Here is a 26,677-nt window from a genome sequence, read left to right as displayed (position 1 = left end):
GTTTTGGATATTTGTGAATCGGCACAAAAACTTATTTATAAATGAACTGGGATATCTTCCGGTGAAGATTTTTTAAAATCGTGATAGGTTTAATAAATTGTTTATCGAAAACTTTGAAAGGTAGAATGAAAGCATGGTTCAATATGAAAATCATTGATCTTGTGTACGATTTTTTTCTTAGCTAAGATTAGGTTGGATTAATGGTATCGTTTTAGAACAATCTTTCTTCTCTCTATTTTTTTTTTAACTATTTTTTTTATTTGGGATTTTGTTTTGTAAGATATTTAAGTGTGTGTTGAAACACTGCCAATAAAGTCTTTCGGCGTAGACGGATGTGTATAATTGTTATATATCAGAGGGTCATGGGTTCGATTCTGTAACTCGTATAATATTAAACGACATCATTTCTAAACTAAGTCAGTTGACTTAACATCGTGCTCAAAATGGTAAAGTCAACAAAATTTCTCTATTTAATTTAAAGTCAATAAAAACTTCGGCATTTAAATGATATTTTGGAAGTTGATGATTTATGCGTCCCGAATTTGACAGTTGGAGATTTTTTTGATATTTTTCCCAAAAATTATTTCTCTCATCTTCTCAAGATGAAGAGTCCACTGTGTGAGTAGTGAAACTATGGTAGATTACACAATTTGATGCAAACAAGTAGTCTCCATTGGAATCAGAATCGTAGTTCTATTATTTTTACTTTTTTTTTTGTCAATTCGTCTTCTTCCCCAATCTGGGATACTTGGATTGAACCTGTTGAATCCATGGATCTTGATTGACGCCGGCGATAGTTTTGCGTGAAATGAGCTGAATCTGATAGCTTCACAGAACTTAGATCAAGCTACCACACGAAAGCGATCCGTTCCGGACCAAGACTCAATTGTCGTAGGAAGTTCCAAAGTTGCAGAGAAGCAGCTAACTGGACCGGACCAGTGAACCGAAGAAAAGGCTTAGTGGTTTTAGTTTAGAGATTTTCGATTAACAATATAAGTATGTGTACTACCATAATTGAAGTTAACTTAAAATGTAGACTTATATATTATATTTAAAAAATAAAGTGGCCTTTACGAGTTTACATACCCGTTTTAAAAATCCTTGCCTAGCGTTAGCGTTGATTAGGTTATGTAAAATTACTAGACCCATATTCTCTACCTCGATTAATGAATAGTCATTGTCTAGCATTGATTATTTAATTATGTCTATCTAATTTTATTATAATCTGTTTAATTTGATTACTTTCCACTTAATTTTATATATACTAATTTTTTTGGAACCAAAATATATCAAATATATATATATATATATTGTTATTTATATATTTAAATTAAAAGTTTATGATGTTTTACAATAATTAATATACAAACTTTTAATAAAAATCATAAATTTTTTTTTTAGAATTACGTTTTTATGTGTTTACCATAATTTTAAAAGATAGTACTATACCTTTATATTTTATTCATATTTTTTTTTTAACATAAACAGAGTACTATATTTTTATTTTATTATTAATTTAATAAAATAACCCTAAAACTAGTTTTTAATAAATTTTCTATTTAATCTCTGATTTTTTGCTAGGTGCTAGCCCATTCTAACCGCCCGACCAGCCTCTAGCAATTTTTTAAAACATGTGTTTACACTAACCGGCCCTTGCACCCTTTTTTTTTTTTTTTTAATTACTCACAAAGTTGGATTGGACCTCGGTTTACAACGAGATAAAGAGACAAAAGCAAATCGGAAAACTGATAATTCTCTATTCAAACTCACTTAACTTTAGTTCGTATAATCTACTTCTTAATCTGACGCAAGTGGCCATTACGTTTTCCATTTGCTTTACTCCTAGTTTAGCTTCCCAAGAGTATAATTTGAACCCAAAATTAATGTTTTCCTATTTAATGACACAACTCTTTGTAGATATAGGATATTAAACTATTTGTAAGTAACAACTACTTTACAACTTCCACTAATCTTCCACTAAACAACTTCAACAACCTCACTAGACTACAGTAGTATTCTTCTCGAGTTATTCGATTTCTTTAGTCTAGATGGAAAACCAAAATTACATCAGTCAACAGAGACAAAGTAGTCCATTGCTTGTAGTTTATCTAATAAACATGCCTTGACAAGTTTTTAGATACAAATAAATAACAATAATGCAAAAGACATTATAGGAAAATAATAGTAATTATTGATATTTGAAAGTAATATGTGCAGCATGATGTGATACTCATAAACGAAAGGGATTGTTTAAAACTTAAAAGATAAGAATACAGCACAAACACACATCATTGTAATCACATTATTAGAGTCTCAGATTTATTTCATTTCATAGATCACGATTTTAGTTTTTTCGAAGCACAATGAGGAACTGCATTCCGGCTTTGGCTTTGGCTAATTGAGGAAGCATTTCTTGTGTCTTCTCTCTCACAAGCTCATACGTTTTCTCCATAGCATCTTGCCCAAATAGTGCAGCTACAGATCCTCCAAGTGAGGCCTTAAACGCGAGCGTCAAATAATCAGTGTCTAACGGATACTCTCCCTTCCCATGAGTAATCTTCTCGAATGCCTCAATCGTGAAAGACCCGTTATCCTCGATGATTTGCTTCAAATCATCCGCTTGTACAGCATAGATAGGCAATTTGAAAGCGTCAAGCTTTTGTTGATCTATTATACCCTTTTAAATTTAAGGAAAAATATATATAATATGTTAGTATTCGATTAGTACTAATATTATGATTAGAAGAGTTAATAAATCTTTTATGAGTTTCGAATTTTTACCTGTTTAGCAAGTTCATTAAGAGAAGATCCAATGTAATCAATCATCATTCCTTCAACGGATTCAAATAATTGAATTCCATTTAGACGACATGATCCAAGAAGCAATAGCAATCCACCGGACACAAATTCTTGAGCTCTAGCGTTGAGGAAACCGCCCACGTCGTTCTTGTATTGTTCGAAATACAATTTTTCAACCACTTGTGAAGATCCAGAGCAGTGTATCTCCTCGTTCCACGCAGGGGAGTCACGGTCTTTGATCCCATTGGGAATCTTGGATATGAAATGGAGTGAGTAAGAAGAAACCCCCAAATGGACACTATCTCTTGGAAGGACACGACCAAAGAAAGAACCAGGAACTCCAGTTGCGAAATATTTTCTAGCTGGAGGAAGTGTCTTAAAGAGAGTGTTGAAATCATTGTTGGAAGAATCATTGAAGAAAACTTGGAACTCTTTGTCCTTGAGACTACTTTCACCCTTGTACTTGAGTTCCACAGCATCAATTATGATTTGTACCGCGTTGAATGTGTTCGGTCCAGACGAACAACCGAAGTCTGCTATGTTAATGAGATTTGAACTAGTGTCGATGTCGAGTTTCGTGGAGATTACTTCATTGATATTCTCCTTTGCTGCTATAACTAACGCTCCCTATCAACCAATAAATGTTTTGCAATTAATATCTAAAACTAAGAATTTGTTATCAGATTTTTTTTTTCAGTAACATGATTTTTTTTTTCAGTAACAATAAAAACCAAATCATATATATATGAATAGTAAACCTGGTATTTCGAGTGTTCTCGGTAACTATCGGGACCTTCACCGCCGAGCATGGAGTATGTAGTCGACATCTTTGATCTCTCTTTGATCTCTTGGCTTGTGATGATTTACTTTTTAGTGTTAAGCTGTGATGATGGGTGTGTTAAGGACTTTGTGCCTACTTATATTGCATAGTGGCCTAATTAATAAATATATTGGCCTCGTTTTATTAAACATTATTGCTGAATAAAGTAATTAATTAACTTATCATATTTTAAACATTGTCAGGGAATCAAAATGTACCAATAATAAACAGATCTGGTCATCTGGAGACAGCTGGCCCAATAATGTGGACTTTTCAACTCTTACATACCAAGAACGTGCCGATGAATAATATATTACGTATTATAGACTTATAGTTAGTTGATAAGATTAAAAACTTCAGAATTATTAAAAAATGTTTTTACAAAAAGATATGATTTGATATGATTCCCTGAGACTGTGTTTAAGATATGAATGATTCCTTGTGACAATCATGTTAAAGATACAACTAGACAGCCACAACGTACACTCCAAAACAATTGTAAAATGTTTTCATGCAACCAATTTAGTTTTCCATTTTTGTAGGAATTTTGTTGATTTATCATTATCAACCCTAGTCCCTAAACGTGATCTAAATCTAATATCACTTCTCGCTTTTAAAAAGATTGTTTAATTGTTTCCTAGCCGACAGTAGAGAAAAGAAAACAATAAGGAAAAGATTTGTAACAAAAGGCACGCGCATGCAATAGGGTTGAGGGGTACTTTCACTTTTTCGGAAGAAGTCGTAAGTTCTAAGTAAGGCCTTCCCTTATTTTAGAGAGAATCCACAAGAGATCGGGTTTAGGAATCCTAAAAATAGTTAGTTTGCGTGCCAAAGAAAAAAAATTCTTAATTCTTTTGCTACTTATTCCCACCACCATCGCCGTGCCTTGAGAAACAAAAAAGAAACGTAAATGCTAATCGTAAAAGGGAAAGCGTATCACATAGAAAAAGAGAGAACGTTCGGCGAGAGAGAGAGAAGGGGGGGGGGGGGGGGGGGAGTGGATATCCACAAGGAGGAGAAGGAGAGAACGATGCTCGGTGAGTTGGCAAACAGAGAGATCCGAACCGGTGAAACACAAATTTTGACATCGTACGTGAAGGTGAGGATGTGACTTGTGAATTTGTGGTTTGTTTAAACTTTCATGCTGGTGTTGTCAAAATCTAGTTAAATTTGATAATAAGTATTAGGGTGCGCAGAAAAACCTAAATCCAAAAACGGAACGGAACCAAAATAAATGGTTTTGTTTAGTTATAGTTAAGTTGAAAAATCGATTTGATTTTCATTTCTGTTTAGATTTGGTATTGTTAAAAATAGAAGAAACCGAATGATATATTATTTTTTAATAAAAATTTAGGATAATTATATATGGTTAGTTTCTCCAACTTATAAATTTATATTGTATAATGATATCAATAATTTTTTTTTTATTGGATTTATAGTTTTTTGGTTTTCTATTTTTTTTTTTCAATAGGTTTAAATTTTAAAAATTTATATTTGAATTAAAGATTTGAGTTTACAAAACAAAAATTTGGATTATATTTTTTTGAATTATGTTTATGTTTTACAAAGTGGGGTAGTGTCGGTCGACACCAATGCCAGTGTCGGTCGACACTAGGCTGGTGTCGGTCGACACCTCCCTTCCAGCGAGATGATGTTTGTTTTTCTGGTTTGTATATTTTGTTTGTTGTTTGTTTGGAACATTTGAATCACTGTTGCTTTTGTGTATAGCCCAATAGATGGGAGGATTGCCTCACTGAGTGTTTATCAAATACTCATGCATCTCAATTTGTGTTTGTGGTGTAGGTAAAGGCAAAGTGTGATCGTGGAATCAAGGCAATGAAGAAGAGGATGTTCTAGGGACTCGATTGGTTGTTGTCTGGCATTGTTAGGTTGCTAGGGTTGAGTCTTTAGAACTTACTAGGTTGTCGGTTCCTAGTTTTCTATTGTTTGACATTGGAATGGTTATGTTTGGATATTGGTTATTCTATTATTGAGCATTATTGGATATTGGTATTTGTTATTCCGCTGTTGTTATTCCGTTGTTGTTTGTGATTATGATTAGGTGGTTAGTGGGTATGTGATCACAAGTTGTAGTTATTTATTATTATTATTATTTATTTAAAAAAAAAAACGGGTCAGGTCATTTCAGTTTGGTATCAGAGCCCTCACGGTTCTAGGTTTGGGTTCACTAGGCTTTGTGTTGTAGATGTTTGGGATTGCATGTCTTGATTGATTATGTGAGTTAGTCAATTGCATGTGGCATGGAGTCCTAAAACATCCTCTTCGAGCCTTCAATGAGATTCCACGATATGTTATGTTTCTTTGTGTGGTTTTGGTTTGTTTCTATGCTTGTTAGCCGTTGTTCTTGGAAGAGCAGTGGTTAAAAGTGTTGAGTTGTTGGTCGTGTACGTGGGCGTTGTCGTGGTCGTGGTCGGGCGGGTTCCCGAGGCCAGCGAGTGTGTGGTCCAGAGTTCCACAAGGAGGTATGTCAGAGGGTCGCAAGCGTATCAGGAGGGACCAGAGGGGGTTAACCGGTTAGCGTGCCGGATGTGCTGGGAACCCAGGTGTGGGGTTGCAGCAAGTGAAGCCCAGGGTCGAGATAATCGCTTGGCGGATCTATTGACGTGATGTTGGAGCGGTTACCGAGAGGGGTACTAGTGTAGGCTCCAGTTGTGCCGCATGTGGCGGGGTGCAGCCGAGGGCTGCAGATGTTGAGAAGTATTCCATCTTATGTTAGGAGGATGGGGCAGTTGTAGATGATCGGTATGAGATTATTCTCAAGAGGTACTATCACTGGTTCGGGATGAAGAAGGACGTGGCTAGTTGGGTTGCGAGGTGTGATGTGTGTCAGCTAGTGAAGGTGGAACATCAAGTACCAGGAGGTTTGCTGAAGAGTCTTCTCATTCCAGAGTGGAAGTGAGATATGATTACTATGGACTTCGTGGTTGGTTTGCCAGTGTCCAGGATGTTTGATGCTATTTGGGTCATTGTGGACCGGTTGACTAAGTCGGCACATTTTCTGGCCATTAAGAAGACTGATGGAGCAGCGGTCTTGACTAAGAAGTATGTGAAGGAGATATTCAGGTTGCATGGTGTGCCAGCGAGCATTGTGTTTGATAGGGACTCCAAGTTCACTTCGGTGTTCTGAAGGGCATTTTAGGCAGAGATGGGCACTAAGGTGCATTTGAGTACAGCTTATCATCCCCATACAGATGGACAGTCAGAGAGGACGATCCAGACGTTGGAGGATTTGCTGAGGATGTGTGTGTTGGATTGGGGTGGCCATTGGGCAGATCACCTGAGCTTGGTAGAGTTTGCTTACAACAACAGTTACCAGGCGAGTATTGGCATGGCTCCTTATGAGGCTTTGTATGGGAGGTCGTGTCGTACACCGTTATGCTGGACTCAGGTGGGGGAGAGGAGCATGTACGGGGCAGATTTTGTGCAGGAGACCTCAGAGAAGATTCAGGTTCTCAAGCTGAACATGAAGGAAGCTCAGGATCGGTAGAGGAGTTATGTCGATAGGAGGAGTAGAGTTCTTGAGTTTCAGGTTGGAGATAGAGTGTACCTCAAGATGGCCATGTTACGGGGTCCGAACAGGTCATTGACTGTGACTAAGTTGAGTCCGAGGCATATGGGTCCGTTCATAGTGATTGAGCGAGTTGGACCAATGGCATATAGAATGGAGTTACCTGAGGTTATGCGAGCATTCCATAAGGTTTTCTATGTGTCTATGTTGCGGAAGTGTCTCCGTGAGGATGATCAGTTTTTGGCTGAGATTCCTGTGGATCTTCAGCCTAACATGACTTTGGAGGCGAGACCAGTGAGGGTTCTCGGGTGGAGGATCAAGGAACTTCGAAAGAAGAAGATTCCTTTGATAAGAGTCCTTTGGGACTGTGATGGTGTTGAGGGAAAGTTTCCTGAAATAGAAGTTTCTAAAAGAAGAAAGATTTTAAAAGTGGATTAAAAATGGAACGTTTTATGGGAGTTAGAATTTTCCATTTTTAGTGGTTGTGAGCCTTGGAGGGGCTGGTATGGCCTTCGTGGTGGACTTTTGAGTCATTACGCCCGTGTGTGGCGATCTTTTAAGATATTGTTTGGCTTTTGTGGTAGGCTGTTTAGCCATTGTGTGGCCTTTGTGGCGGGCTCTTTAGCCAATTGTGTGGCCTTTGTGGCGGGCTATTTAGCCAGAGTGCATGTTTAGGCGGTCCTTCGGGACAGATGGTCTTTGTGACGGTCCTTCGGGACGTATGGTCTTTGTGACGGTCATTCGGGACAAATGGTCTTTGTGATGGTCCTTCGGGACAGATGGTCTTTGTGACAGTCCTTCGGGACAGATGGTCTTTGTGACGGTCCTTCGGGACAGATAGTCTTTGTGACGATCCTTCGGGATGAGTAGCCTAGGTGGCGGTCCTGTTTAGGACATTTGTTTGGCCTTTGTGGCGGTCCTGTTTAGGACATTTGTTTGGCCTTTGTGGCGATCCTGTTTAGGACATTTGTTTAGTCTTTGTGGCGGCCCGTGGGGCAGTGAGATGATCCTTGTTAGGTCATGAGGTATCCTAATGAGGGAATATGTGGTTGGTAGGACATTGTGTTGTCATACGCGGGCTACGGGAAGGAACCCTGGATAGAGATAATACTTAGACGTTTTCAGAATTGTTTGCTCGCGACTTTTGGGGGACTTAGGTTCTCCTAGTACCGTCATATTCTAAGACTTTTTGGCTTGAGAGTATGGTTGGTATATTGACTTCGGATGATGATCTGGGGGCGCACTGTAGGGTGGAAACCCGAGAGACGAGTATTGGACTTCCTTATATATTATGGCATGCGGGATTAGGCCCGATGAGGAGCCAATATTATGGTATGCAAGCTTCGGTCTGATGAAGAGTCAATAAAAACTCAAGGTTTAGGCCTGTGAGTAAAGGAAAGTCCAAAAGTTGAGAGCAAATAATGCCTGGAACTTGAGTCTTTCGCCTAGAGGTGACCTTTCGTAGATCGGTCGGAGGAGTGCGGGCTGTGGAGACGGTAGTACGGGAGTCCTTGGCTGAGTGTTGTTTGAGATTCGAGGATAAATCTATGTTGGTGGGGGAGAATGGTAACGCCCGCGAACCAAAACTGTGCGTTTTGGGGGAGGGTGTCGATCGACACCATGGTGGTGTCGGTCGACACCATGGTCGACACCACTTATTTCTAGTTTGGCCAGATGGATTTAATCGTCAATTTGGTTCGGTTTGGTTTTGGGAAACCATTGAACCGGGTTACTTAAGTGGGATTTCGACGACATAAGGGTTTTGGGAGTGTTTTTGTGTCGCTGTTTGTTGTTTTTGAGAGAGAAAGAGGAGAAAACAGTTTCTAAAGGTTCTTGTGAAGGTTTGTGAGATTTCAAGGTGTTTTTGGTGAGATCTTGCTGTGGGAGTGAAGATCCAGTTCTTGATGTAGAACTGATCTTGGCTCAGTTCTAAGCTGACGTGGCAAGTTGTGAATGAATACAATTTTTTGCAAACAATTTTTCACAAATTAAAAGAGGATCTGATTAAGAATATATGGAATAAATTTGTACATTAAACTATATATTAATTAAATAAAATGTTTGTGTGCTTTAATTTATTAATATGTTTTTTTTATCTTTAATGTTTTTGTTGTTTCATAAAAATTTGGTATTGTATTTTGAATTTTAGTAAAAGTTTATAAGTTTACAATTAAAATGTTATTATATAAATTTTTATAATTGTAATATGTTTAAGAATATTATATTATTAAATCTTAAGATCTTAAACATGTTCTCCCAATAACTAACTTCTTAACAAAAGTTCTTAACTGCTGATCTTATATTATTTTCACAATATTTATACTCTAAGAACATCCTAAACTGATCTCCCTATAAAGATGCCCTAAGACATCAGCTTTCTTATTTTTCTCTCCGGGAATGTATCGAAAAGAAAGATCTTGAAAATTAGTGGAGATAGTGTGGATATCGTGTAGAATCTCATGGAGCTCTTTGTGAGGAGTCTCCGATTTGATGGCTTCAATCAGTTGAGTCGAATCTGAAGCTAAGGAGAGTTTTGAAAAACCTAGATCTGATGCTTGTGTCAAGGCGTTGAGTAGGGCAAGTCCTTCTGCTAGAAGCGGTGAAGCCACATGAGTCATCTTAAGGGATTCCAGATCGTTGAAAGTTCGATGCACTATTGGAGAAGTGCCATCCCAGACCTGCAGATCTCGAAGATCGATCCCAGGCAGCATCGGAAAATCCGAGTACCACATCCGGTTCCAAAGGTTGCTGTTTAGGGATCCTTCGACTGACGATCCGTTCTTCCGCTGGTGTTTGTGCCTCTTGCCATTCTCTAGCTAGGTTGATTGCTACCCGTACAGTCTCGTTTGGAGGATCGTGACGTTTCTCAAAGATTTGATGGTTGCGAGCAGTCCAAATTTTCCAAAGGATCCAGGGGTATAGAGGACCTTGTCCAATTCCTGTTGGTGATAAACAGGTACTCTTCTGTAAAGTTTCAAATGCCTCTGTATTTGTGTTAAAACGGTCTGATCTAATTTGTTGATGTACCGGGGTCTGCTCCCAAACCTGTTTTGCGTAGGGACAGGTGAAGAATAGGTGAGTGGAGGTTTCTTTTTCAGCACAGAAAGCCGTCATATTCACTTGCCGTGCCTTAAGGTTCTCTCCCACAGGTAAAGCTTCCCTCATCAGTTTCCATAGAAAGAACTTGATCTTCGGGGACGTTTTTATATTCCAAATGTGCTCTTTTCACTTAAAATCTTTGGTTATATCCTGTATCAGGGTAGGTATCGGGCTCTGGAAAATACTCACATAGTAACCAGACTTTGTGGAGTAGGTTCCTGAGGATGTGGCTAGCCAAGTATAGCTGTCCTTGCCACCCAATTTGCTTAGTTTGATCTCCAGGATTTGATCCGCGTATCTTTGTTCCTGGGAGGAGTTGCATAACTTTGTTTTTGTCCAACTCCAGCGTTTCAGGCGATATCAGATGATGAACCTCTAGGTTGGCCGTATGATGTGGAGCTGGTCCCATTGGCACCGTTGGGGAGGTAAGAGAGATCCAAGGATCTTTCCAGATAAGGGTATCTTTCCCATTACCAATTACTCTTCCCAGTTGTGTTTTCAGGAGCTCTTTACCAATAAGGATGCCTCTCCAACCATGAGAGGTAGAAGCCGGTGGAGTGCTATCAAGGAAAGGGGTTTTGTAACAGTATTTGCCAAGGAGAACTCTAGCTAACAGGCACTTGGGCTTTGTCAAGATTCTCCAGCTTATTTTGGAAAGGAGTGCGTCATTGAAACATTGTAAGTCGCGGAAGCCTAAACCACCTTCCCCTTTTGCTCTTGTTAGCTTTTCCCAAGCAACCCAGCACATTTTCTTTTTCTCCATACTCGAGTCCCACCAAAAGTGAGTTAATACTGATTGTATGCGTTTGTATAGGGAGCACGGGAGCTTAAAGCGGTACATGGAGTAAGTTGGCATTGCAGCGAGGACAGATTTTAGCATGATTGTTTTCCCCGCAGCTGAGAGTTGTCGAGAGGACCAACTGCAAGCTCTCTGGCGGATTCTATCCACAATTGCCCTAAAGAGGTCTTTCTTATTTCTGCCAAATAGTTCAGGGAGTCCCAGATATTTGCCCAGGCCTCCCTCCTTTTGGATTCCCAGTTGAGCTTTGATTCTGTCCTTTGTTTCAGGTGGCATTTTGGCAGAGAAAGTGATCGCAGACTTGGTTGTGTTTATCATTTGGGCTGAGGCTCTTTCGTACTCATGGAGGATGAGTTGCAGGGTGTTGCAATTTTGTTGATCAGTCTTGCAAAAGAACATGGTGTCGTCTGCAAAGAGTAAGTGACTGATTCTTGGACTATGCTTTCCAACTTTAATTCTTGTAAGCTTATTATCCTCCTGCGCTTTTTTGCATAGGCCTGTCAGCACTTCACTACACAGTATGAAGAGACAGGGGGAGAGTGGGTCACCCTGTCTGATACCACGTTTGGGGGTTACTAGTCCTTGTGCTGATTCATTCAGAAGATAGGAGTATCTCACGGTGGTAACACATTGCATGATTAAGTTTGTCCAGGTAGGATGAAAACCTAGTCGCTCAAGTACCTTTGATATGAACTCCCATTCAATTCTATCATATGCCTTGCTCATGTCAGTTTTCAGTGCCATATAACATCTCTGTGTTGCTGTGGAAGAATGCAGGTAGTGAAGTACTTCATGGGTTATGAGCACATTATCTTAGATGGCTCTATCCGGTACAAAGGCGGATTGGTTCTCTGACACAATTGTGTGCAGGATAGGTTGCAGTCGTCTGGTAAGGATTTTTGAAATGATTTTATAATAGACAGTGCAAAAAGCAATGGGCCTATAGTCTAACATTTTCTTTGGACATGTGATCTTAGGGATCAGGCGGACATATGTTTTGTTGATGTTTCTCGGTAGGATGCCTGTAAAGAAGAAGCTCTGGACTTCAGTGATGATTTGGGGGGCCCACAGTTGTCCAGTTCGATTGAAAGAAACTGGCTGAAAAGCCATCGGGACCAGGAGCTTTGTCGGCATGGATGGAGAAACAAGCCGCTTTGATCTCCTCCTGTGATGGTAAGGAGATCAGCTCCTGGTTTGTATCTGTAGGAATGCATGGATTCAATGCCTCGTGCACCGTTGTGGAGTCATATGATCCCTCTGACTTGAACAGGTTGTCATTGTAGCTCGTTATGATCCCCAGAATTTGACTCTCTTCATACCAAGCTTGACCATTATCATCCTCGAGGACCGCAAGTTTATTGACAGTTTTTCTGTCTTTTGTGATAGCATGAAAATATCCAGTGTTTTTGTCCCCTAGAGTCAACTTCTCTGCTTCCAGAACTCTTCTTCATCCATGTAGGCCAGTTTTAATTCGTCATTTATTGCTTCGATCAATAGGGTATTGGCAGAAGAGCTTGACATGGCGATGTCTAGGTTATGGCGAGCTTCCTCTATTCTCTTCTGGCTATTAAAGTGGTGCTGCTTTTTCCACCGGATGAGAGCAGCTCTGCATCTATTAATCTTCTGCTCAACTTGTTCTTCTTCCTCTGGTTGCTAGGTTGACTTTATTAGTGTCGTGACTTCCTTGTTCCGCTTGAGTCTTTTGTCATATCTAAAGATTCCTCTCTTCTTTTTTTTGTTGTAGGTCAAAGAAAATCATGAGTGGTCGGTGATCAGAACCTTCAAATTCTAAATAATGGGATCGACCTGAAGGATAGGCCTCAGCCCAAGAGGGTATTCGACATTGCCATGTCCAGTCTGCAATGCACCAAGTGATTATACTGTTGTCCTCGCCAGGATAAGAAGTATCATTTGTAGTTCGTGGATTGTTTTGTTTTTTTTGGGTCAAACGGATTGGTTTCTGTTTAGATGTTAAATTTTTGTAGATTTTGTTGTAAATCATATCATGTCACGGTGTTGCTGTCTTTTTTTATATATATTCTTATATATATATATATATATATTTATATCATATCATGTCAAGAATGAATCAGACTTGAGCAATAATATTTTAAAATTATGTGGCAAGTGTCTTATACCATCGTTATTTGTGGTTCCTTCTCCTCAAATTCTCTTATTATAAATTAATTAAAAAATATAAAAAGGAGAGAGATGTAAGAGAATGTAGTTCAAAGTACTAGGGGAAAAAACGTTTCTCAACCTTTTTTACACATGTCCATTTCTTATTAGTTAATATTAAAAAAAAAATTCTTTTTTGAGCGACGGTAAACCGTTCTCCCGCTAATGATAGCTCTTAGGAAGCTGTTAGTTTTTGGAAAATATGGAAGAATCATACATGGATGGCAATTTTCGAAGGCAATTCCATTGTTGGAAGCACTATAAAAGGTCAGTTATTTAATTATACTGATGTTCTAGTTAAAAGTAGTCTCCTTACGATGCGACTTGAAAAAGATTATTATTAAGATTGTCTGTTTAAGATATGATTTTAGGTTTGCAAATAAATTCAAGTTAACTTGCTTACAATACAACTGTAGATTTAAAGCTCGTCCTTTCATTATGCCTCTTTATCTAGTAAGAAGCCTTCCAAATTAAACAGCAACAAATAGAGAATTTAAATGCTTAAATAGTAATATTAGATGACGAACAGAAATGGTAGGTTCTCTTTGGAGTTGCTGTTTTTTCGCAGATTAAATGACAAACAGAATTATATGGAAGATATTTTATACGACGCTGTTTGGATTTTAATTTGTTCACAGGTTTGGAAAGAAGAAAGTGTTTGGATACTCATGTAACATATCTAAGATCCGAACAAACTAAACTCCAAACACATAGAGTCCGCGTGTTTTGTCTCGTTTTGATTACCTTTTTGCCCTCTGAAATTGTTTTTCTTTGTTTTCTTTTTCTTTTGTCGTGGGGACATATAATGGAATTTTTGTATTTTTTTTTTTTTGTTTTTATCCTCCCCAGATAATAGTAAAGATTATAAATTATGTTGTGTTTGTTGAGTTGATGAATCTCATGAAAAGAAGAATTAAAATAACTACCAAATATATCTTAAGTGTTTCTTAGTCGTCTATACTGCCTTCGCAAGACTAGTGATTGATAACTTGTTTTTTTTATTAACTATTTACTGCTCGTTTTGGATAAGTAATAAAATGGGGTTTATGAATAATAATTTTACATCATGTCGTTTTGTTCCTCCCTTGTACTTACTTCCCTGCAAATTATGAGATTGTTTGTTTTACTTGCTTTGTTCAGTACTCTCATGCTACTTGATGAAGCATATCGTTTTAGGGATGAAATCGATATGATGGCTTTGCTGGAGTTCAAGTATCATGTTTCTGAAGAAAAAAGAGTTGTCTTGTCCTCTTGGAATAACTCAAATTCTCTCTGCAAATGGAATGGGGTTACCTGTGGCCGCAAGCACAAGAGAGTAACTGCTTTGGACCTTGGAGGATTGCAATTGGGCGGCGTGATATTACCATCTATTGAATTTCGTTTTAAGGGTATAATTTAAAATTTGGATATACTTGTAAAAATTAAATAGTTACTGAAATTTGATGGCTTTTGATAGCTAATAAGCTATGATTTAGTTATGTGATAATTTTGTGACAATAAATAGTCACGATTTAGTTACGAATTTAGTTTGTGATTGTATTAGTCACGAAATTGTCACATATAGAATTCGTGACTAAAATTAGCCACCAAATTATCACGTATATGATTCATGGCTAAAATTAGCCACGAAATTGTCATCTTATCAACTTAGTGGTTGTTACAAAATTAGCCACAAAATTTCATGACTCTATCGTAGCTATACAAATTTTTTTTACTAGTGTTAAAATAAATAAAAATACACTCATCAAGCAATCAATATCTCATAACATTTATGGGTTCATTGGGTTATTTTTATTTCCCAAAAAAAGGAAAATCTTATATTATAATTTGTTTTCATTGCCCAAAAATCTATACTCTTTTATTTGGTTTAATAAAACGAATCAAACTCTAGATTTAGGTTGGATGGAAACTCCATACTTTTCCTGTTTTATGAGAACCTTTGGCTACAATATAATACCCAAAAGTTTGTTCTTCAGTCGGTTTGAGGAACAAAATATTGGAAATAATTAACGATCCAAACAGACGTCAAAAGATACATTAATTACTCTTTAGAATTTTACACTTTTTACAAACTGTTTAGTCGGTAGTGTGATATAACACGAAACTTGTCGTCAATTGGCCGTATTTTTAAAGATTAGTCTAATGGTTTTGCTTTTGAGAAAGTGGACGACTTGACTTGAGAAAACAATTATTTGCATATTTTTGTATTTATTTACTCTATAAGTTTCATTAATACTACTACCACCACCATTTGCATATTTTTGTTCCTCCCTTGTACTTACTTCCCTGCAAATTATGAGATTGATTGTTTTACTAGCTTTTTTCAGTGATCTCATGCTACTTGATGAAGCATATCGTTTTAGGGATGAAATCGATATGATGGCGTTGCTGGAGTTCAAGTATCATGTTTCCGAAGAAAAAAGAGTTGTTTTGTCCTCTTGGAATAACTCAAATTCTCTCTGCAAATGGAATGGGGTTACCTGTGGCCGCAAGCACAAGAGAGTAACTGCTTTGGACCTTGGAGGATTGCAATTGGGCGGCGTGATATCACCATCTATTGGTAACCTTTCATTTCTCATATCACTTAATCTCTCAGATAACTCTTTCAGTGGTATCATCCCTCAAGAAGTTGGAAACTTGTTTAGACTTAAACACTTGGATATGAGCTTTAATTTTTTGGGAGGAGGGATTCAAGTCAGTCTCTCTAACTGCTCTAGACTGCAAGGGCTTGATTTATTTTCAAATCATCTTGGAGAAGGTGTTCCTTCAGAACTAGGGTCATTGACAAAGCTTGTATTTTTATATCTTGGTCGAAACAAGCTGGAAGGGAAGCTCCCTGCATCTCTTGGAAACTTGACATCCCTGAGAAGTCTTACGATTGCACGTAACAACATGAAAGGAGAAATTTCAGAAGATATAGCTAGATTGACTCACATGGTGGAACTTAATTTAGGAGTGAACAATTTCGTAGGTGTTTTTCCTCCCGCAATCTATAATTTTTCCTCACTTGAGTATTTATATATCTCTGGTAACCATTTCTCGGGTTCCTTGAGGACTGATTTTGGTAAGCTGCTACCAAACCTACAAGAGTTAAATATGGGAGGTAATAGTCTCACAGGAGTCATTCCAACAACACTTTCCAATATCTCGACCCTTCAAAAGTTGGGAATCGATGATAACAATCTGATTGGCAGTATTCCTCCGAGCTTTGGGAAATTACGGAATTTGCAACTGCTATTAATTCAAAGTAATTCGTTAGGAAGTTACTCTGTTGGAGATCTTGAATTTATGGTTGCTCTAACTAACTGCACAAAACTAGAGACCTTAGAGATTGGTCACAATAGGCTCGGGGGTGAATTACCTACCGCCACTGCGAATCTCTCCACGAACCTCTACCATCTAGACCTTGGAAAAAATTTCATCTATGGAAGCATTCCTTATGACATTGGGAATCTCATAAGTTTACGAAGCCTTGGATTACAAGAAAATATGTTGACAGGTGCATTTCCAACTTCTCTTAGTAAGCTTTTCAACTTGGAGGGATTAAATCTCATGTCAAATAAATTTTCTGGAGAATTACCATCTTTCCTAGGCAACCTCACTCGGTTAGACATTCTATATTTGCACAACAATAATTTTGAAGGAACTATTCCTCTGAGTCTCAGTAATTGTACTTCTCTGCGGGAGTTATACATTAAGTCTAATAAGTTGGTTGGGACTATACCATGGGAAATTATGCAAATCCAGTCCCTTGTTAATCTAGACTTGTCAGGTAATTTCTTAACCGGCTTTCTACCAATAGATGTTGGAAAACTTGAATATCTTGTTCAACTATCAGTTGGACATAATAAATTATCTGGACAAATCCCACATGCCTTGGGAAATTGTCTCTCGATGGAAATACTTTTGATGCAAGGAAACTATTTTGATGGGGCCATTCCAGATATAAGAAGGTTAAAAGCTGTTAACAGAGTTGATTTCTCGAACAATAATCTCTCTGGGAGTATACCTGCATATCTTGCAAATTTTTCCTCTTTAGAGTATCTCAACTTATCGGTTAACAACTTGGAGGGAAGTGTGCCAACAGAAGGGATATTTCAGAATGTTACAACAGTTTCAGTATTTGTAAACAAAAACCTTTGTGGAGGCATCAAGGAATTAAAACTTAATCCATGCTTTACGGGAGGTCCACTTATGGGATCAAAGCATTCCTCTCACTTAAAGAAGGTTGCGATTGAAGTAAGCATAGGCATGGGTTTGCTTTTGCTGTTTTTCATAGCTTTACTTTCTCTACGTTGGTTTAGAAAAACAAAGAAGAACCAGCAGAGTAATAATCCATCTACTTCCACACTGGATGTCTTTCATGAGCATATAACTTATGGAGAGATCCGAAATGCGACTGATGGATTCTCTTCGAGCAATATGGTTGGGTCAGGAAGTTTTGGTACTGTATATAAAGCCTTGCTCCCTGCAGAGAACAAGATTGTTGCAGTGAAAGTTCTAAACATGCAGAGACGTGGAGCAATGAGAAGCTTTATGTCAGAATGTGAATCCCTCAAGGACATAAAGCATCGTAATCTTGTGAAACTATTGACGGCTTGTTCAAGTATTGATTTCCAAGGAAACGAATTTTAGAGCTCTCATTTATGAGTTCATGCCTAATGGAAGCTTGGATAATTGGCTGCACACAGAAGAAGTCGAAGAGATTCATAGGCCTTCAAGAACATTGACATTTCTTGAAAGGCTCAACATTGCCATAGACGTGGCTTCTGTTTTGGACTATCTTCATTTCCATTGTCATGAACCTATAGCTCATTGCGATCTTAAGCCAAGCAATGTCCTTCTAGACGATGATCTTACAGCTCATGTTAGCGACTTTGGTCTATCCCAGCTTCTCCTAAAATTCGACCAAGAGTCCTTCCTCAGCCAACTCAGCTCGACCGACGTCAGAGGAACCGTCGGCTATGTTGCACCGGGTAAAACTGTCACACATGTGATATCTTGTACGTAGAAAACGCATATATTATGTTTTCATATACAATCTTGTTTTTTATGGATTATGGTGCAGAGTATGGAATGGGAGGACAACCATCAACACATGGTGATGTTTATAGCTTTGGGGTTCTCCTTTTGGAAATGTTCACTGGAAAACGACCAACCAGTGAATCCTTTGAAGGAAACTTTACTCTCTACAGTTATACCAAGTTGGCGTTGGCGGAAAGAGTACTGGACATTGCAGACAAATCAATTCTTCACAGCGGTCTAAGAGTAGGTTTTCCTATTGTTGCGTGCTTGACATTGGTTTTGGAGGTGGGACTAAGGTGCTGTGAAGAATCTCCAGCGAACCGGTTGGCAACTAATGAAGCCGCAAAGGAGTTAATATCCATCAGAGAGAGGTTCTTTAAAGCCAGAAGAACAGCTAGACGTTGAACTGTTACTCGTTTTCCTTCACAAACTTTCAAACCTAGCTACCTAAAGGCTTATTCTGAAGCCTCAAAAAAAAATAATCGTTTGCATAATGTGTGGTTTTCCTCTTTATATATGTACCATAGTGCTTGTCTGCTTGCGGAGTGTTTTCAATGAAAGATTGTGTTATTTGCATACAAAAGATGAATGATATGTTGTAAGATATGTTGTAAGAATAGTAACTAATAAAGAGAAGAAGAAGAAGAAAAATCAAATTGTCCTTCTACGGAGAAAAGAAATTTATAAATAATGAAGCAGCATCTCGAAGATTCAAAAGCAACAATATTGTGGGTGTTTAATCTTTTTGCAGGGAATTTAACGTATATCGGTTAAACTGTTAACTGTCCAAAAAATTGCTTTCGCACTTTAAAACGTTTTGGTTCCACATACTGTACCCGCTTATGATTCTAGGCAACCTAGAGATTGTACGGAGCTAAGAGCGTCCACGACCATCATTTTGTAATCTTGATCCTTCAGGATTAACTGTAATACAATCAACGTTACAATGCATGTGTGTAGTAAAGAAGATTCTATATTTTATTGACAAAACAATAACCTTGCCACATAACGAAGAAATATGCGCATAGATAGTTACAAGTTGTAACTTACAACATATCAACATATATTCAAACACAATCATATCAAAAACAGACAAGAATTATACCCCTTTTGATCTATAGATCCTAACTAGTTATTTACTTTGATCGTGTATATCTGTATCCAAAAAAACCACCTAGATCAGTCCCGCAACTCTATCGCCTTTGATGGTAATAAGAGTCTTCAATGCTTTTACCTCGGGAGAAAACCGCGGCAAAGACTCTAAACCGGGACAAAGAACACAGAACAGTTTACTGAGCAGAAAGAGATCATCTTCTTCTTCAAATAAGCCAGCTTTTGTTCTTGGGCCTTTTTGGAACTTTTTGCTGGTTTCCCCGGGAAAAGAGAGAGTTCCTCGAGGGAGAAAGGAAAAAGGAACTTCCTCTGTGTTCGGCTTTAAGAGAGGAGTGGATGATAAATGTTGTTTGGAGGGAGATTACCCGAAAAATGAGAAGCTTTTACGGTGTTTGGAATGGCGAGAGGAATGAGGGAGTGTTTGGTCAGCGGTAGCAGATCTAGGAGTGCTGGAAACCGAGCTATGGACTGTATCATTCTTAGCATCAGAAGCTCGTGGAAGAAGAAACTTACAGCCAAGCTTGACAAGACGAGGCGAGCTCATTGAGCTAGAGGACTTGCTCACTCTCTTCTTCATCTCCTGCTTGATACTCTGAAACTCATCTTCCAGTTCTCCAACCCGTGACCTCATTTTCTGCATATCAACTTTTAAAACCTGGTTTTGCCGCACAATGGTCACCCAACCATCTCGCTGAACTATCTCCTGTCCTGTTCTTCCACCAGGGATCGTCACCGCAGGAGCTGTTTCTGTGTTTGTGACATTTAGACCGCCTGCAAGAGCGGTTCTGAGATGCATTTGTTCGAAGAAGAGAACTTGAAGAACAACTCTGAGCGGTAACCTATCGTTATGGGAAGCATGAGCGCAAGCGTCAATGGAGAGTCTTTGGTAGTCCATGATGTTGCAGAGTTGTTCCTTGTCTCTTTCTGAAAGCCATGGATGCTCCTTAAAATAGATATCAAACGCTCTGTATAGACCATCATACAAGGGTCTTGAAGATTCTGGAAGAGCTGCTGCAAGAGACCGCATCTTATTCGGTTTCAGATTCACATCAGAAGCAACCTCTGCCATGTAGTTATCAACCATCTTCGCCACTTTCCTTAAAGGCACTGAAGTAGGAGACGTCACTGGATCCAAAGATGGAGGAGAGAACTCAGGTAACTGTGAAGATGACAATGACGATACAAAATGGCATATTATTCGTTCAACACAATCTACATTGTACAATGTCTCTGAATCAGAATAGTTAAGAATCAGAAGATTCTCAAGCGTTGCAAGCTCCAACTGCATCCCTATTCTTTTCTCCAACTTCTTTACACTATTCCCATCAACTCCTAAAATGAAAGCAACACGAAGAAGACCTAACAAGAACTTGCAGAATGATCTTCCTCTCTTTTCAGGTAGCAGACTTAGAATGGTTTCAAGCAAAGCAATCTGATCAACAGGAGACATAGAGGATGGAGAAGAAGCTGTTGCCAAACTAAAACTCACAACTCTTCTTCTACTTTTGCTGCTGTCACCACTTGTTCCGCTCTGCCACCGTCCCAAACCCGGTAAGTACTTTCTCGCATAATACATCATAGCACCAGCTAAACTTTCTGCACGTATACCTTTTGTTTCCATAGTCTTGATGAGTCTTTTAAACAAATCTACACTAAGATAAGAAACATCTTCGTACCACCAATCTGAACCTGCGCTTCTCATTCGCGCTCCCGTGTTTATTCCATTCCATAAAATGCTTCCACCTGGACTCTGCAGAGTACCATACATCATCATAGGCCATCCAAACAAACTAGGGTCAGTACAAACCATTGTGGACACAGCGTTCATGATTTTTGGTATTGTCTGAAGCTTTTCTGCAGTCTTCAACACCGGGTTGCAGCTTTGTAAGGCCAAGATACAGTCTTTCCAACTGCGAAGCACGTGTTTGTGCAGAAATGTTTCGACTTGTGAAATCAAGTTATCTTCCCCGTACTCATTTGTCATTTCGAGGTAGTCAGCTGCACAATGTGTGGAGACTATGTTTTTCGAGTTGATATCTACTCGTGTCCCGTAACAGAATCTAGCAACTATCAGGAAATTGTCTGCGCCACCAGGGAACTCTTCAAGCACTGTAGTCCAGAGTGATTCCTTACCAGTGATATTAGAATCTTCATACATCCGTGCTAGCTTTCCACATTTTGAAACCAATGGAAACTGCAAATACAAAGATACATAACTCTTGTAGTTCTTGCAAAACAGTTGCTACTAATACTTATATATAGACAGATTCATATAACATTGATACATATATTTCAATAAACATAACCATACACGTCGTTACATGTTTACATAACCATAACTAGTAGCTAAATCTATGTAACTGTTTCCACAAGTAGACTAATGGGAACAAGTAAGCACCAACTAGTCTTTTTTCAAGGCTACACTGAAGCAGAACATTTAAGTTCCTAACATCATTATACTAAGTACCACCTAGCTAAATCTTGCTTAACGGGTGAACACATACTTACAGTAGAAGACAAAGGCGATACCAAACTCATAAAGAAAGCAAAGCATCAAAGAATAATCAAAACTATATTTACCTTGTGAAGATGGAACTTCACATCATCAACAACAACAGTGATATCACTTGACAGTCCTGTTTTGCAAAACCTGCATATATATAAAACCCAGCTCTCTCTAAGATTTCCAAGTACAAATTCCATCTTATTTTACTAATCTATCCAATCCAATATTTGAGATATGAGCTTCGATCCAAAATTGTTCATTAACAAGCCAAATTGTGTAAAAGTTAGTCCTCTCTCTGAGCATCTTTAAAATGACATGGCAAGTGAAGAATTGTAAGAAAGGTACAAACTTTAAGGTCTCTCAGCTACCGACATCATAAATTTGAACAATTGAATGAAGTTTGAACAGAACCCATGAACTTAAATTGCATAAACAAAGCACACATACATGCAAATAGATAGATAGAGAGGTATGTCCGTACCAGTCGTTCCCTTCTCTGTGAAACTCAGAGACTTTTGCAACAGGTGACATCTCACAAGAGAGAAGTAACCCAAACTCCAACCTAGAAAGATGATCAAAAGTTGAAAATTTCACATCTCACAAGGAAATTTTTTTAAAAAAAAATCCTACCAAACCCAGATAATAATTTAAAAACTTGAATAAGAATTAAAAAAAAAAAAAAGAGAGAGAAAACCACTAAACCACCATTAAAGCTTTCAAACTAAAACCAAATTTAAGACAAAGAAGAAAAAGAAACAATTTTTATTGATCATTTTAAAACCAAAAGTCACATAAGAAGAGAAGACGTCAAGAAAGGGGTCAGTTTCGTGGGCAAATGGTGTGGTGTGGTGTGTGTTGTAGACCTTTACAGCTAAAATCAACCAAAGACAGAAGAAAACACAATTTTAAAAAATATAAATACTTTCTCTTTTTTTTTTCACTAAAATTGAAAACAAACAATTTCTTTTAGTTTTGGTAGGTAATAAGAAAAAAAAAATGAGATTATTTTTGAGTGAATTTAGGGATATTTTAGAGTGAATTTAGGGATAAAGTTTTATAGATCCCAGGAAGAAAAGGGTTTATTTCTTCTTTACGTTATGTAAATGATATTTTGAGATGAAGTTGGAAAATAAAATACGGAGTACTAAAAAGTAATAAATCTGGTTGACAAAAAACCAAAAAAAAAAAGGTAATAAATGTGAAGGAAGAAGCGTGGGAATTGTTGACAAAAAAAAAAAAAAAGCGTGGGAATTAAGGAGACAAAGAGACAAAAGTAACTGTATCTATTGTGTCAAAGTGTTTCAGTTAGGTTCGGAGAAATTCAGGTATGATGCTGACGAGTTTTATTAGCTCGGGTATATGAATTGATTTGGTTTGTATCCACGATATTTGTTAATCGGGTTATCAAATTAACCGGGTTAGAGTTAGAACCGTGCCTAGGATTATATGGACCAGAATCAGTGTTAAAAAAACTGCCTTCAAATTAGAAATAAAGGATGTTTTATTAAAAGTTTGTACATCTATACTTTATATAGATAAGTTTGGTGAAATATGTTTTACAGAAAATTTTTAGTCAATTATACCCTTAATTAAAAAATAAAATTACTTAATTGAAGAAATGAAACCCTTTAATTATTTAATTAGTTATTCTAACTAGAACGGAAACCCTTTAATTAGTTATTAACCTTTTAATTGATTTTTTCCTCCAAATCGTAATTTGAGAGAAAAAAAACTACAATTTATTTGATTCAATAATCAAAAGTGGTTTGGTTATGTTTAGCACTTGTGTCACTTGTAATTTGTGTCAACCAGACTTAGTATCATTTGAGTTATCTTTTGTAACTGAAAACAATTAAACGTGAACAAATTTGCTTTTGTGAAACCCATATGGTGTGTATCCAAAGTCCAAGTGAATATTCAATGACTAGACTAATCTAACAAATATCCATCAAAGTTATAATTAACAAAATTTGAAAGAACGTCAAAATTAGTTTCAAATCTTGTTTTTCTTCATCATCAATAAATCTCAACTCCTTGTTGGCATCCACAAGTAATGTAGATTTACATCATAAACAGGTAAGTGAAATTTTTGTGGAAGGTGGAAGAGATGGTAAACAACCGATAGATCATGTAGAATGTCAAATTTTTATGTATTTGTCTGCCTTCTAAATAATTAAGAATACACATTCTAAAATATATTATAACATATCTAAACAATAAATACAGAATCATAACCATAAATTAAGATTATTCAAAAAATATTCACTTTCCTTATTTAATTTATTTTCTTTATATTTCTATGGTGTTCTAAATTTTACAGATTATAAATTCTAAAAAGTCTACGATATATCTTCTACTTCTTTTAGTATACATGGTAAAACGTGGAAAATATATTCTGAATTGATGTAGAATGAAGAAAAATGTAGAATACATATTCTTAATTTTGTAGAAGATACAAAATTCAAGTTCTGAAGTTTTTAGAAAAAAAATTTCGTCTAAACTTCGTAGAACATGTACAAACTGTAGAATGAATAATCTAAATGTTTCAGAACTTGAAAAAGTCGTATAAAGTATTTTCTGAACAATTTAGACCAGAAATCATCAATTTACAAACTGATTTTTGACACCCAAAACATTTTTTTTCAAATTTTTTTTTACACAGTTGTATACTAACATGAGTTTTCTGTTTGTTTTTTGGTTTAAACTCCTAAAAACTTCACTATATCTATTAGTAGGGGTATTTTCGTCACAATTGACAATTTCAAAAAAAAAATGTCTATGGACAAAGGTTTGAAAAAACCTCCTTTATTTCTAATTTTCCCATTTTTTATATATAATAACTAACATAATCAGAACTCAGAAGAAAAAAACAAGCATAGAACCAAAATCTTCATTCTATAACAGAAATTTTCTTCTCTTTTGTACTACAAAATCGTTAACCAAACTCTAAAGGTGATCGAAGAAGTGAGAACAATGAATCTCTTTAGTTACCATAATTTATTTTAATTTTAGTTTCTAACTAAAGTCCTTTTTCTCAGTTTCTCTAGAATCATCGCTAGTAATTTTTTTTACCACATATATTTTTTATTAGGGCCTTTAGTTATTTTCTAAAAAATAGGCCGGAAGGGAATGTTTCTTTTTTTAACACATAGCCACGGCTCTAGTTAGAGTGGTCATATTATCTCTTGTTAATTAAGCAAGTGCATTTTAGTGGTACCAAAAAGATGGTCGTACGTACATTGGAAGGAAATTATTATCTAATTGTAGTCCTGATTGAGAATCCAGAGACTTCCTCTCGATCATCATCCTCGTCTGTTTTGCTCTCGCTCCAAGCATGTTACAAAACCCCATCTAACCTTCAATCTTATTTTTGATCTTAATATAGATTAGAGAGTGAACATTAAGTTTCTCATAAACATTTTGAGCCGCTAATTAACTTGAAGTTTCTCATCCTTTCTTTTCTTTATTTGGGATTCTTTTTCAAAGTATTTTTTAATGAATCCAATATTAATGACATTTGATTTTTATTGTTTTTCTTTTTAAAGGCAAAATTTCAATTATAATTGTAATTATAATTATTGTGATAAACTCATGTGCTCGGATGCATAAGGTCGCGTAGACTGTGTATTTTGCCGAAAAGATTTGGGGATTTTCTCTTGTTTTTCTTGTTCTTATATTTGGTTTTCTCTAACTAGAGACATTCTTGGCACTCGATACAGCACTAGTTGGAGCCTAATCGCTTTTCTTTTATCGTTGAACATATAGAAAAAAAACAAAAATTCGTAAAATAATTCATTTATTAGATTTTTACTGATCTTATTAACTATTCTTTTTTTTTTCTGAACAACCGATCTTATTAACTATTTATTCTTGGTAGAGATTAACTAATTATTCCTTGTAGAGATTTTGCTAATAGTGTTACACCTAAAACCCCAAAATCTTTTGTCTTAATGTAAATCTTTCTCTTTCAATTCAAAAAACTCGACTCTCTTTATTGGATTCATTTTACAAACAGACTGTATATGAAATATAAAATCACATTCACACAACAAAATTATTACCCAAATTTAGCTACATATCTCAGTCTTAATAATATCTTTTTACTATATATACAAAAAAAAAAAAAAAAAAATCTAAGGAATCTACCACATTCCTAATCCAAACTTGTGTCTTCTACCACATTCATTTACTCCTTTTGGGCAATACCAAAACTCAATGTACACGTTTCATTTAAAACTTGTCTATTATTCAACATACTTCACAAATGGACAAGTTTTAGCTAATGGACAAGTTAATATACATCTTGTCCACGAGTCCAATTTTGTCCTTCCTCTCATGTACTCTACGAGTTATGTAAATCAAGAAACATATATAATTTACAGAGTTCTTAACATTTTAAATAAATTTAATTTAGTTTCTTTACAAAATCTATTTTATGATGGTCCATCATTAATCCACCCACCTCTATCAAAATCCTTCAACGTCACATCATTTAGCATTATATTTTTATTTTTATTTTCTCTTTCCACCATTCCACACATCAAGTTTGACTTGTGTCATAAAATAACAAAATTCTCGTTCATAAATCTGAGGGTATTTTTTTCTTTTTAAGTATCATTTATGGTAGAATGGAAAATGTGTTTTGTCATGTTGTAGAATAGAAAAGTTTAAAACAAAATTTGTAGAATCAACTAAATTCCCAAAAAAAATTCGTCAAATGATTTAAGATTTCTAAATAGGTTCCAACCTTTTGTATAAATTCAAAAAAAAAAAACAAAAATTACTTATATATCCATGCACATTTATAAA

At 36.7% G+C, this 26,677-nt stretch overlaps 2 protein-coding genes, 1 long non-coding RNA gene and 1 pseudogene across 4 annotated transcripts; 2 read left to right on the top strand and 2 right to left on the bottom strand.

The window, feature by feature from the left end:
• Positions 1–2,168: 2,168 nt before the first annotated feature.
• LOC104790740 (farnesoic acid carboxyl-O-methyltransferase-like) lies at positions 2,169–3,730 on the bottom strand. Its single transcript, XM_010516514.3, has 3 exons — positions 3,558–3,730; positions 2,782–3,426; positions 2,169–2,677 (listed from the first exon to the last, which is right to left on the bottom strand). Exons 1-3 carry the CDS (start codon positions 3,624–3,626, stop codon positions 2,345–2,347), a joined length of 1,047 nt encoding a protein of 348 aa, XP_010514816.2. The 5' UTR covers positions 3,627–3,730; the 3' UTR covers positions 2,169–2,344.
• Positions 3,731–4,124: 394 nt separating this feature from the next.
• On the top strand, positions 4,125–13,100 carry LOC147942509 (uncharacterized). The gene is made up of 3 exons (XR_015558968.1): positions 4,125–4,718; positions 12,544–12,703; positions 12,791–13,100. It is a non-coding gene; the product is annotated as an uncharacterized LOC147942509 (long non-coding RNA).
• Positions 13,101–15,433: 2,333 nt separating this feature from the next.
• Positions 15,434–18,832, top strand: LOC104790737 (putative LRR receptor-like serine/threonine-protein kinase At3g47570; annotated as a pseudogene). The gene is made up of 2 exons (XR_015558967.1): positions 15,434–18,200; positions 18,293–18,832. The product of XR_015558967.1 is annotated as a putative LRR receptor-like serine/threonine-protein kinase At3g47570 (transcript).
• Positions 18,833–19,204: 372 nt separating this feature from the next.
• Positions 19,205–23,181, bottom strand: LOC104790738 (BTB/POZ domain-containing protein At3g44820). Its single transcript, XM_010516511.3, has 3 exons — positions 22,350–23,181; positions 21,943–22,012; positions 19,205–21,556 (listed from the first exon to the last, which is right to left on the bottom strand). The coding sequence occupies exons 1-3, from the start codon at positions 22,397–22,399 to the stop codon at positions 19,724–19,726; spliced, it is 1,953 nt and encodes a 650-aa protein (XP_010514813.1). The 5' UTR covers positions 22,400–23,181; the 3' UTR covers positions 19,205–19,723.
• Between the last annotated feature and the right edge of the window lie 3,496 nt (positions 23,182–26,677).

This window comes from Camelina sativa, chromosome 6 (genome assembly GCF_030686135.1).
Source record: "Camelina sativa cultivar CO46 ecotype springtype chromosome 6, ASM3068613v1".
Classification (NCBI taxonomy): domain Eukaryota; kingdom Viridiplantae; phylum Streptophyta; class Magnoliopsida; order Brassicales; family Brassicaceae; genus Camelina; species Camelina sativa.
The sequence above is the reverse complement of the archived record's forward strand: the minus strand, read 5'-3'. Positions and strand labels throughout refer to the sequence as shown.

What these genes read in the sequence shown, in the direction of transcription:
- LOC104790740 (XM_010516514.3), bottom strand. Translation starts at nt 3,626, where the DNA reads ATGTCGACTACATACTCCATGCTCGGCGGTGAAGGTCCCGATAGTTAC. An exon ending in GAGAACACTCGAAATACCAG is followed by an intron (nt 3,427 to 3,557) that starts GTTTACTATTCA and finishes ATTGGTTGATAG; the next exon opens with GGAGCGTTAGTTATAGCAGC. An exon ending in TTAATGAACTTGCTAAACAG is followed by an intron (nt 2,678 to 2,781) that starts GTAAAAATTCGA and finishes TAAATTTAAAAG; the next exon opens with GGTATAATAGATCAACAAAA.
- LOC104790738 (XM_010516511.3), bottom strand. Translation starts at nt 22,399, where the DNA reads ATGTCACCTGTTGCAAAAGTCTCTGAGTTTCACAGAGAAGGGAACGAC. An exon ending in CACAGAGAAGGGAACGACTG is followed by an intron (nt 22,013 to 22,349) that starts GTACGGACATAC and finishes ATATATATGCAG; the next exon opens with GTTTTGCAAAACAGGACTGT. An exon ending in TGAAGTTCCATCTTCACAAG is followed by an intron (nt 21,557 to 21,942) that starts GTAAATATAGTT and finishes TTGTATTTGCAG; the next exon opens with TTTCCATTGGTTTCAAAATG.